General features: G+C 42.9%; 1 protein-coding gene across 1 annotated transcript in view; it reads left to right on the top strand.

The window, feature by feature from the left end:
* Positions 1-2167: 2167 nt before the first annotated feature.
* Positions 2168-13326, top strand: part of KLF13 (KLF transcription factor 13) — a 53836-nt gene continuing 42677 nt past the window's right edge. The window contains exon 1 of the mRNA XM_072402283.1: positions 2168-2982. Coding sequence (XP_072258384.1) covers positions 2583-2982 — 400 coding nt within the window. The 5' untranslated portion in view covers positions 2168-2582. The remainder of the gene's footprint in view (positions 2983-13326) is intronic.

Genomic DNA, 13326 nt, shown 5'->3' with positions numbered 1-13326 from the left:
TTTTTTTTTTCACCACCCCATTTTAATTTAAGCAGGGGAGAGACGATCTCTGTTACCTGTAGGGGGTCACTGCATAGAGCCTTCTCTCCAAAGAGCCTGGAGATCACTGGGATGTACTGCGACTTGCAGTAACCCCAGATCGGATTAAAGTTGTTTTTCTGGTCAGAAAATACATAATTTATAGGTTTATTTTTACAATTGTTCGTGTGAAGAGGTAGGGTGGAGTAGAATTATTGAGTAATTTAAAGAAAATGTATGTATTTTTCTTTCATTTTTGAATAAAGTATGTAAGGGTTAGAACCACAGGTGGCACTACTGGAGGTGAAGCTCCTGCAACTGAATGGGAGTCATTATTGTGGAGGGAGAGCTTATACGGGGCTCCGGAAAGAAGTGAGGGCACAGCGTGCTCGCCCCACTACACCCCAGGTCTGCCCTGTGTCTCTGGACACAAACCGCCCACTCTCCCTGCGATTGGAGAGTGGGCAGGTTCTGGCATTATGATGTCGCTCTGGGGGAGGTTTCTTCCCCTTTGACTGACACCCAGCCCCCCGCGAATGTGTGGTCCGGAGCCAGTAAGTTTAGTGGTTTTTGGGTCCAAAAAGGTTGGCCACCACTGCTCCAGAGGTTGCCAGGGGTTCCTTAAACCACCAATTTGATGATGCCTGCATCATTCTAGGGGCAATGCCATGGGTAGGGCCAGCTGGATGACTCTAATGATCACTCATACTGTGGGGGAAATCTATCCACTGACCACCAATTTAGGAGTCTTTTCGACCCCCAATAAATTAGTTTTAGCAGGCGTTCCCCGAGACCTGAAAATTATAGCAAGGATTCCTTACAATACAAAGGTTGAAAAGCTTGCACTAGGTGAACCAGAGCATGAAAGAAACACAGGATCTCTTTAATGTGTAACTAAAGGTGCGTACACACTTCCAATTTTTATCGTTCCAATCGAACGACGAACGATCGATTGGGCAAAAAATCGTTCGTAAAAAAGTAACCAACGACGCCGACGAACGAGGAAAGTCGCTGGAAACGAACGACCGGACCGGCGGATCGGATTGGACAACGATCGTTGAACATCGTTCGTGTGTACGGTCGTTCGTTGATCGTCCATGTTCAGAGCATGCGTGATGAACGAACGTCCGTTCACTTTCCTGTCGTGCACATAGTTTCTCTATCGCTTAAACGATCGTATCTATTGTGTGTACAATATCTACGAACGATCGTGTCGTTACCTTTATGTGCAGGATCGGTGCTATACGATCGTTCATATATATCGTGCAGGAACGTTTGTCGTTCGTTTTCCAACGATAATAATTGGAAGTGTGTACGTAGCTTGAGTTTCCGCTTTTAGGTTTGTATAATCAGGCGGGTCATTATTGTAGAAAGGAACAGGCGATGTCCCTTCTTCGATAATGTGACTTTCCTGCCTGATCACCTGGGTTTTTTTGCGAAGAGCACAATCCCCGCTTCCTTCACGTGTGTTGGGATGATGTATAGTTGTGCCATCCAGGCACAGCCAATCAAGATGTCCAAAAATCATCTGGAAGAAGAAGGAAGGTGGTGCTGGAAGGTTCAGGTGTGTTTCCACACTTTAAGCCATTCCTTGACTATATAAAATACATTTGATGAAAGCTCTAGTTTCCTGAATGTCTGCAATCATTTATACCACACCCCTGATGTTGCTGTTTGTAATGATTGTATGACTTTTACTTTGTGTATGATCCCTGTGTGATAAGATCGTTGTGCTGGGTGATTGGGTGCAGACTGACCTGATGACACACCACCATGCCAGGGTTTATCCTCTCTATAAAGCCCAGCATGTGCAGGAGATAAGAAAGAACAAAACCATGCACAGTGCTTAGCAAAGCATCATCTGCTCTCTGCCTGATCCCCACTCATCCCTACACTGCACAATACAAGCTGCAGCCTATAATCACATTAAGGAATCCCCTTGGATTTGTAATAATCACCATGCCTGGTTGTCACCAATGTAAAGGGGATGAATGGTGGCAGCCAACCCTTGTGCAAAGCTCACTTTGTTGTAGGCTGATTGTCAGTGATCATAGAACTCCAGGGTTGTAAGTGAGGGGCCAATGGGCTCCTTATAAACAAGGCCAGCGATTGGCTGAGCAGTTTCGCGAGCCCCCAATTGGTTGTCAGCGTGTCGGTTGTCAGGCTGTGACTTCTCTGCAGATCTGCAGCCAGGGATGACTTGTAGAGCGTTCAGCCCAGGATGTGGCCGCTCTGTGACGTCACTCACAGATGTTTCTGCAGGCCACGCCCCCACGTGGGACTGAAACACATTCGCATCGTGCATTAGCAGGGAGACGAGGCAGCTCCCATACACAGCATGAGCACCGAGCCCACCTGATAGAAATCACACACAATGTGCACACATCTGTATGAGTTCTCCTAGGCAGGGCTCCTCTGCTCTCCCTTTCACTCAGATGGATTTATTTCTCTATGCAAGTTGGGCGTGATCTGTATGGAGCGAGTGCAGCCCGGTGTCAGATAAGATTGGATGCAGAAGGGAATATTGTGCAATTCATTCATTAGGAATACAGGAATTTAGGAAAATGACATCAGCGGCTTTCGTGGATCACTTTGCAGCAGAGTGCCTTGTATCGATGTCCAGCCGGGCCATTGTGCACGATCGCAGGGAGCCGGTGGCGGCGGTACCGGAGGAGGGGAGCCCTGCAGAGGACAAGGCTGGGAAGGAGAATGCCTCCCTGTTCGTGGTGGCCAGGATCCTGGCTGATCTCAACCAACATGCCCCCGCAGAGGAGAAGGGCAGCCCGGCAGAGGGTGCGGACAGGGCGGACACACCTCAGCCCGAGCCAAGACAAAGAGCCCGGCGGGGGAAGAGCCGAGCCGAGCAGGAATCTCCGCTGAAGAAGCACAAGTGCCCGTACCCGGGGTGTGAGAAGGTGTATGGCAAATCGTCCCATCTGAAAGCTCATCTGAGGACACACACAGGTCAGTGCCAGGGCCAGCGTGCATGCTTCATACAAAGGCTCTGCCAGGTGTCACCCTATGGGGCGTGTGACGGCGCGGGTGATTGTATGACATGGGGGGTGGCAGGGTGTGTGTGGCACGGGTCGGGTGTGTGTGCCAGTCCCTGTATGACACGCACGGTGCACCATTGCTGCCTCCATAGGGAGAAGTTGGGGTTTGTGGAGTGGGCGGGGCTTCCCGCAGTCACGGGGTCCCGGGAGCGCGAGCCTACCTCATATGACCTTTGGGAAGTCACGTGTTGTGCTGGTTTTACAGTGTATAGTGCGCTGCGCACGGTGCCATTGAGGTGTCACTACAAAACAACCAATTTACCTCTAATAACGTGATGGGAAACGGCATGGGGAGCCCGGTGGGCTTTGTTGTACGGGACACGCCTCTTTTGAATATCACGCCTGCTGGTCACGCCCCTCCTCCTGACACGCCCATTACAGGCTTTAGACAAGATCACTCCCCCCCCCCCAGTCACACGACCTCGCCCTGTGCAGGGCTGCCCTGTGTTCTGGCCAGCAACAGACATCACTATCAGATCCCAGACTGATTGATGTGTGGGGACACTGACCCCTGTGTGAGGGCACAACCTGCCATGGCAGCTACCTGTCATCTGTGAGGGATCCTCCCTATAGTCACTGCTTGGTCAAGGGGAGGATAGGAGCTTATCCTTTACACTGCATAATAAAGGCCAAATAATAAAGTGTATAATGCACCTAGTGTCATGGCTTCTGTATATCTGTATTATTATTATTAATATTATTAAATAGGATTAGACTATAAGAATAGACTTCCCCCACCTCCTAGATTGTAAGCTCTTAGGGGCAGGGTCTTCCTCATGTGTCACTGTCATTTGCAACCCATATTTATTGTACAGCGCTGCGTAATATGTTGGTGCTATATAAATCCTGTTTAATAATAATCTGTGGAAGCCATTAGGGCTCCTTCCCATTATAGGGATGCCGTGTGTTTTATTACAAACCCATGCATTGACGCATGCATCGCATTCAGCAGCTTGTTTACTTGCATGGGATGCCGGGCACAGCACTTTGCATGTATTGCATGCTGCGTTATGTATAGCACACCATATGTCACCCTGCAGTGCATCAGTAAGGTGCCATTAACAATAGCAATGTGACACACCCACCCACCCGTGTGTATGATCCACACACATGTATCCGCATGCTTCACACAAAAAAATAAGCGGAAACCCAAAATACATGGGGGCGTGGTGGGGACCTCAAATACCTGATCCTTGAATCCTATGGAAGTAATGTATATTTGAAGCTAGATGAAGTTACATCTACCACCTGAAAAAACAATATAAATAATACTCCCCTTGTACCCGGCTTCTTGCTGCTTCCTTTAGTTCCGGTGGGAACATTCGGGATCACAAGAAAACATTTTCAGCATTTTCGGAGTGAATTCTGGTCGGATTTGGGACTCTCTGCTGTCCCAGATTTCCACCAGGGATGTGGTGGAATACTTACCTAAAATATCTTTATTATTCTTAATAATAATAGGGTTTATATAGCAGCAACATATTACACAGTGCTTTACTTCAAATAGAGATTGCAAATGACAGATACAGACAATGGCACAGGAGGAGGGGACCCTGCCCTGAAGAGCTTACAATCTAAGAGGAGGGGGAAGTGTTTTGTTAGGGGTGGAATAATTAGCAGAGCATACATTTTCACGTAATGAAGCAAAGACTGATCCGTAGGAACTCCTAGCAGTCATTCAGCTCCCGGTTCTGCAATGCTGGACAATAAACTGATGTTCTGCTGCACAGCATTTAATCTGAACTTTTAAAGAACTGTCAGTGTACACAGTAAGGTGTCATTTTACAACAAAGGAAAATTGCAGCTTTGTTCAGCTGTAGGAATGTGACCATAGCTTTGGGTGTAATCTAGCAATTTGATGCCATTAGTCTGCTGGGGGATGGAGGAAGCATTTCTGCATTCTCCCATCACTATGTAGCAAGTCACTGGGTGAGAGATAACCACAGAAGGGGGCACATTGGGGTAGCTATAGACTATTACAGGGGTAATAGTATTTATAGGTGAACTCCCGGTGTTGTCCTCTGCCCCCCCCGCCTGTGAAAGGAGACTAATAAGCACAGCTTTCTGTCCCTCTGCTCTCTGTCAGCATGTACCTTGTTATCACATGAGCACTGACACATAGCTTATTGGCTTCTTTTGCTGCTTCTCCCTCCCTCATTCTGAGTTCTGTTGTGCAGGCACTTTAGCAAGCCACTGATACCAGGTCACATTCTTACTTTGTAAGGACTTATTAATACATAGGTGCATTTATTTATGTCTTTTATAGCTGTCCAGTTTTGCCTTACATTTTATTGGGCTGGCTGAGGTCAGGTAAGCACCTTTCCATGGGGGTAATACTCAGCACACCATAGAATGCACAGGAGCTCACAGTGACATATTGAATGGTATCCAAAAGATAAATTCCCAGTGCGCCAAATCAGACCCTTGTTCAGACACATTAAAATGGACCAGAATGAGGCACTCGTGTGTTGTAAAATAAAAAAACTAAAAACAGGTCCATAAAAAGTGTGGTGGTGCCTTTTGTCAATGCCAAAAAAACTCTGCTATACTTTAACTCATGTAAACGGGCGTCGTAATGCATAATAATGTTCATTTTTTAATACACAGCAACAATATGGATATAAATAGAAAGAAAAGAAGCAAATTTTTATGGGAACTTGCTAATCTGCAGCACAGATTTGTGAACCCTCTCTCTGTCAATATGACAGCTGAAATCCCAATTTGACCAGCAGGTGCCAATCAGAGCTGCTCCTATTTGTATGATCACTGGTGGCAGATAGATCTTTCAGCGTAACTTAGAAAACCATAAGTGGTTGTCCTCAGTGACAGTAGGAACGAATGAGCACTGTATAGAGAGTTGTGTTCATTCTATGGAGTGGAAAGAGGAGAGGACAAGCAGAAGGCCTCCCGCTGCATCCTCCTCCATAACAAACAGAAGTCATTATTGATCTGTAATTTAGGAATCTGGCAGGACAGATCATTAGCCCCTGTTCAAGGACCAGATACCAGACAATTCAGGCTTGATTATCTCGATTGCTTGTCTTGTAATGAAAATTTAGATCTATACACAAAGTTTCTCTGCTGCATCACGTAACAGATTTCATGCTTTTTGGGCGATCTGATTATAACAGCGACTACAGAAACCCGCCAAGAAAAATGTTATATATTACAGCTTACCAGCTCTCCACTCTGATGGCTGCATTAGTCTTCTTTTTCAGGATAAGAACTTTTCTACAAGTACATTGACATCTGTTGATCCTGCGAGAATTTCAGTATCCTTGTGGCTTCTTGTGCACTGAACTGATATCTCAAACAATCAGCTTTCCTAGCTATCATCTCAGGAGAGCAGGCTAGGATGACAGTGCTGCTTCTCCATTACAAAGGGAGAGTTGTATTACTGGTAATATCCTTAGGTGAAAATAAAGGCCAAAAAAAAACTAATAGAGACACTACATCTAGGGACTGGTAAACGGCAATATATTACAGATAATTTTTGTGTTTATATACACTTTAAATCACTTAGTTTCCTATTGCAAGTAATAAACTTTGTACTTTGTATCCAATTACCAGTTACACAGGTTTTAAAACTACTTCTGGACAAATTTTCATTCCATTGGTGGATTTTCCTGACCTATTGCTTTTATGGCAACTTGTTTTTTCCCTAACTTTTTAACCTGAACTCAAAACACAAAAAACCCTTATTCACACCTTATGGTCTCTTACACCCTCTCTTTATTTCTGTTATATGGAACATAACTGTTCATCTGTGTATGATAATGCCTGCCTAATGTTGTCAACCCGCAACAGGATTTAGGATTTGACTGCATTTCTAGCAGATCAATGGGTGCATGTTTCATGGACTTGCAGGCTCCTAAAATGGATAAAGCAAAGACTATGGGTCTGATTTATTAACGCTCCCCAAGGATGGAGAGGATATACTTTCATCAGTGAAGCTGGGTGATCCAGCAAACCTGGAATGGATTTCTCAAGTCATTTGCTATTTGCTAGAAATGTTTTGAATCCTGGACCAGATCTATTCCAGGTTTGCTGGATCACCCAGCTTCACTGATGAAAGTTTGTCCTCTCCAGCCTTGGAGAGCTTTAATAAATCAGGTCGGATGTTTATATATTGTAGAGATGAGTTGTATATGTATAAAACAAACCTGTATGGCTTATGTTTCAGGCTAGGTACAAACGTGCAATAATTATTGTTTGAAAACGAACGATCCATGAATATTCCCGATTATTTTGAACGATTATATTCTGCACAATTCTGTACATGCAATCGTTCAAGTATAATCCACCAATAATGTACACACTAGGAACGTTCGTTTGTTTAAACGATTGTTTAAGCGATGCAGGAAGTGACATATGAAGAAAGTGTATCGCAGAACAATCAACGATCACTGAACAACTGTACACACAATAGATTACGAATGATCAATGCCCAATCAGATCCGCCGGAACGGTCATTCGTTTCCAGTGAGATTCCTCGTTTGTCGGCGTCGCTGACCAGTCGTTGTGCACTTTTTTGTTAAGAATTATAGAACGATCTTTCGTGGTTCGTTCGGTTCCAATGACAATTATTGCACGTGTGTACCTAGCCTTAGTTCTATTTTGTAAAATGTCGAAGCCTATGAGAATTGGATGACGCATTTTATAAATAGGATAGGCAGTATATAGTGATTGATATCTGTTCTGGGTTACAAATAAGCTCTCATGCCTTGGTGATCATGAACCAGTATATTGGTTTTCTGACCTTAGTTGAGGCCGAAGCAGTCAGGGACAGAGTGGCCTTTAAGCTAGAAGGGTACAATTGTGCACTCACAGCTTTCCAATGGGGATTCTAGATCATCATGACCACAGAGTCCCATTCCTTAAATATTAACAGTTAACTCCTCCTGGGTGCCAATTTTCATGGTTGTCTGGGAGCATTCCATACCCCTGTTTCTGACAAACATTTGGACCTTGGGTCTATGGAAGCATTTTTAGCAGCAGACACATAAGGTGTTTCAAATACCACACTGCAACCGAATACCAGTACAAAAGGAATTCAATCATCCCAATTTATTTCAGTGCTAACCAGGGATGAGAACTGGTTAATCGTGGTGAACCAAGATGGTGCCACTGTCAAAATCTTCTATCTGAATATAGCCTTTCTGCTTTATGTTTAGTAAAATTATTGTACATTAATATTTCATATTTACACATCTAAACACTTTTTTCATGTGTTTCAAATTTGCATTCTCAGTTGAATGATCCAAAAAGTGACTCATAAATAAATAAAACTGACCCATATTCCATAGAGCTGTAACACCCACCAAACCACATTTTGTTTAGTTTTTGGAAAGAACAGAAGAGGGTAAGAATCTGGCAAGATTTCATTGCCATCTGGGGTGTCCTTGGGGAGATGCCCCCCCATTTACTATTCCAGTAACTATATAGTTATAGGGAAATCTCTCCAAGCAAGCCACAGAGTCCAGTCAGGATTGGCAAGGGTTCTTTTACCAAACTATGATAGATACAGACGAAAAACAAAAATATGTCTTATGTGGTCTTTTCAGGTTTCAAAAAATGATTAAGACTAACCTAATGTAAATAATCTTATCAGTTTTTGTTAAGTGCCCCCTCTTTCTTCCATATACCTCCTATGGGCAGCCATAGGCAGGACGCTGTGAGGACTGTATTGACCACCTGGATTGGTGCCAGTCATGGGGAACTGGTTACCACAACCTCACTGCCTATGTGATCAAAGCCTAAAGCTGCGTACACACACGCAATAATTATCATTGCTAATCAAACGACTAACGACCGTTTGCTCGATAATCGTTAACAAAAAAGTGCACAATGACGCCAATGAACGAGGATTGTCACTGGAAACAAACAACCGTCCCCGGGGATCTGATTGGGTGTCGATTGTTCACAATCTATTGTGTGTACGGTCGTTCAGTGATCGTGGATGTTTCTGCAGTACACTTTCTCCTTTACATGTCACTTCCTGCATTGTTCAAATGATCGTATCTAGCGTGTGTACAATATTGGTGAATTATATTTGAACGATTGTATCATTACAGCATGTACAGAATTGTGCACAATGTGACCGTTCAAAATAATCGTGCATAATCGGTAGTCGTTCGTTTTCTAACGACAACTATTGCACGTGTGTACCTAGCTTTATTGCTCTTTCTCCCAATGCAAGTCTTTTACTTGGCCACCTGATTGAAAAACAAAGCACCTCCTGGTAGCTGATATCCTTTTTCTATATGTGATGTCAATCTTTTTTTGTTCTAATTTTTTTAAGTTGTAAACACATAAAGCAAAACTGCATGTACAAAAAAAAGCAATAAGTGATATCAAGCAATATTCCTTCTGTGATTAAGAAAAAAAAGCATGCTCGCAGGAGTCTCAGCAGCCCCAGGGGGATACCAGGATACCCGGATTATCCCAGCATCGCATGTGCAGCTCAGTGTACTTGGAAAAGAAGATTGTTAAGCAAGCTGAATCATGTTTTATAACAGCCTGTCCCTTCTGCAAAAAAGAATCTTGTCTGCTCACAATTTTGGAATGCAGAACTATGGTTCCGCTTTAAAAACGATTGTGCAGTATTTTGGCGTTTGCAAGCTGCACCAATTCAGTTCTACAGAGGCAGCAATAGTGGCATGTAGTGTTTGAAAAAATGTGCAGCAATGCTCCTGTTTCTGTCAAAGTAAGGATTAGAAAATCTTACCCTTTCATTCCAATGTTAACCTTTTTTATTTAAAGTAGATTGTAAGCTTTTCTGAGCAGGCTCCTCTCCTCCTGTTTCATTGTTTGTATCTGTCTTTCATTTGCAACCTCTATTTATTGTACAGCACTGTGTAATAAGTTGGCTCTATATAAATACTGTTTATTAATAATAAAACATAATAAAAATTGCTAAAATTTGCTTTCAAAAACTGCCAGTCCGAACTCAGGCTTACACATCCACGGGGCAGTTATACTGAGCTACTTAGAGATAAAATTGATGTATTTATACTATATTAAATGCCATCAAAAATAATGGAGGAGCATGCCTGTAAAAGCGTAAAAGTCATATCAAACCTACTTTAAGGTAAACACTGCAATAATAACTAAAAGCATATGTGCTCACATGAAATACAGTGTACTTTCTTCTAATCCTTTCTGTGTGGAGCAAACCACTGAATCAGCTTTTTAGCAGCTTGTATTCTGACCAATGCAATGTTTAGAAATTGGTTGCTGTGTGTCGCTTCTCTTTATATGTTGGTTTATGTAGCGAAGGGTTTTATATGTGGTAGCAGAGTTTTGCTTTTCTGTGCAGTAACTACAGAGGCATCAATGCATCTTTTATAGAAAGATCATCACACAAATATTCCGCTAACATTATGTCAGGCTTAGTTCATCCCAGCGACCTCACACGGTGCCTTGGCATACCTAGGTGTAACCTCATTTAAAGGGATTCTGTTTGCTGAGTGTATGCTGTTGTCCAACCAACCTCACAGACTTGCCAAGTCGTACAAAAATAGAGTTTGAAGCTAGCAAAGTTAATGAATGTGACTGAAACAAGAAAATAGCTCTATAGTTGGGCTAAATACGACTTGGCACATAACCCCAGTTGAGGTTTCTGGCCCCATAGACAATATAATGGTTCAGCACCACCTTCCCTATTCTCAAATTACTTATTTCTAGCGTAGTCAAAACTAAGCAGAACAGGACTGCGCATTGTTCAAAGCTGTAACCTAATTTGGGTCTTTTTGTCAAATCCCATTTGCCTGAACATACAAAAATAAACAGGATTATAGTACAACAGGCTTCTGTAATTCCAACACACAAGTAACAGGTTAAATACGTTTATTGTATCCACCTTATTTTTTTTTTTTTGGCAGTAAAACTCTTGCTGCTTTTCTTTTTTAGGCTTTATGCAAATTTGTAAAGCTCAAAAGTACAACAGATTGGACTAATAAAAGATGTTTTCTTATTGAATGTCATGGATTGTTGTTCATGCATTTTCGGGTGGATTAAATAAAAGTGCTGATGTTGGTTACTGTCAGCATGGCATGCCTCCTAATGAATTAACAGAAAAAAGTACTCATCAGGCTCTGGAATTATTATTATTTGCCAGTATTTATATATTACGTAGTGCTTTACAAAGTCCTTGGTCATATAACTAGCTGTCCATCAAAAAGGCTCACAATCTAATGTGCTCACTGTAGTCATTTGTCATTAAAACAGTCTAAAGTCAGTTTGGGTTTTTTTACAGCTCTTGGCACTTTCTGGTGGTGTCAAGCATTGGCCTACACCCTCCACCTTCCATGTGGTGCTGCTTACTGTTAATAAACTCTTTTGAGTTTTTTTCTGTTACTTAAGATGATGTTGATCTGCAACCTCCATTCATCGGAGGAAAATGCAACCATTTGCAGCCTTCGTCAAGTTGTTTTATTTATTTAAACCTGCATCAATGATGTTATAGAAAGTGTTACAAATCTTTGAACAAAACCTATATAAACTCAATGCATTAAAAATATTTTGGTATAGTGGTATTTTATCTGATGTTTGGATGAAAAAAAAAGTGCAAACAGATAATCTAAATTGTCCAGGAAGCATACTAGTAATTCCTTATCCATAAGAAGTGTAGACCTAGAGAAGAGTTGTGCAGCATAACAAGTCAAGATTACTGGATATTATTATTTGCTTTTGGTGAAAATCCGAAGAAACTTCGAGCAGTCAAACAATAAACTTGGATGCTGAATATATTTGACATGTGGTTTGTGTTCTGTTTTTAGAATTAAATCATATGTTTTCTTTCTTCCAATTCTACATCAGCTGTTTTGGAAAAGTGAAAAGGCCTGGCAGAGTCTGAAGAAAAATCAAATCCCTGTCCACATTTAGATACATGTGTTAAAAATAAAATAGCATAGGTTGTGCTCTATTATTATTTCTTTTTTCTGTCATTTTTTTTAAACGTGTGTTGTGTTTGCTAGGATCACATGACTTGCCGGATAAAGATCTTGTATTGTTAGGATACAATGAGGGTCATCTGAGTGCAAAACTGTATGCAGACACTTACATCCTGCTTTGCAGACTCAGCAAGTCCCTGTGAGCCTCCATTAGGAGTAAAAGCATAAAAAAAGTTCAATGTCCTTCCCATGCTAGCTAAAATGGAAAAGTGATCTCATGTATTTACAGTTGCAAAACTTAACAAACATGTGCAGACAGTTGTGTTGTGCATGGGTCGAAAATGCAAAATATTCTTTTTACACCCAATCCTGCTGTAAAGCCCTGGTCAGCACCAGTTCTCACCGGACACCGGTCCCCCAATCTAACACCGTAGTCTTCACCTATAGCAGCCCCCGCTCGGCCTCGGGGGACTGGTTGCGTCTCCCAGCACACGGTTGCCCCCAGGACTTGATGTCTAAGGGATGGTGTCTGGGGATAGGCTGGCAGAGGACCAGGGGCCTACAGATTAAGCAGTCAAGAACTACCAGGCAAATCTGGAGTACAAAGTCAAAAATCATACATGGGTGATCAGTTCACCAAATGAGGTAGAGAGGGATTAGGCATAAACAGAGTTGAGGTAATAGGCAGAGATCAGTTAAGGCAGCATGGGTCAAGGAATAAATAAAGGTCAGCAACAGAAAATCACACAGGAATCTCTCCAACACAGATTAGCCCAGCTAAATGCTACAGCAGGCACTGGAATCTGAGAGCAGAGAGGCTATAAGGACCCAGCAGCCAATGGCAGAATGGGATTACTCAGGAACCATTCCACTTATCAGCTGCAGCAAAGCTCCAATACCCCTTAGCTGTGCAGTCTCAGTGCAGGGGATGCTGGGAGGGGAAACAAGGGTGCTGCAAGCCGCAGAGAACTAATCCTATATCTCCTCTGCAGCTGCAACCGCCTCCGCCAGGGGGAATAGACCGAGCATGCACTACTGTGGTGGGACTGGGATTGTCAGCCAGAAGAGCGTCTCCTAAAGCTGCCTACACAGGTCCAATTTTTATCGTTGGAAATGAACGATGAACGTCCGATTGGCCAAAAATCGTTCGTAAAAAAGTAACCAACGACGCCGACAAACGAGGATAGTCGTTGGAAATGAACGACCGGACCGGCGGATCGGATTGGATGACGATCGTTGACCATCTATCGTGTGTACGGTCGTTCAGAGATCATGCATGTTCTGAGCATGCGCGATGAACGAATGTTCGATCGATACAGGCTGTATTGTGTATATGAGTGTGTGTATATGTGTATGTATGT

The sequence above is a fragment of the Pyxicephalus adspersus genome, chromosome 2 (assembly GCF_032062135.1).
Source record: "Pyxicephalus adspersus chromosome 2, UCB_Pads_2.0, whole genome shotgun sequence".
NCBI lineage: Eukaryota > Metazoa > Chordata > Amphibia > Anura > Pyxicephalidae > Pyxicephalus > Pyxicephalus adspersus.
Note: the sequence above shows the minus strand (reverse complement) of the source record. Positions and strands in the feature narration are given on the sequence as shown.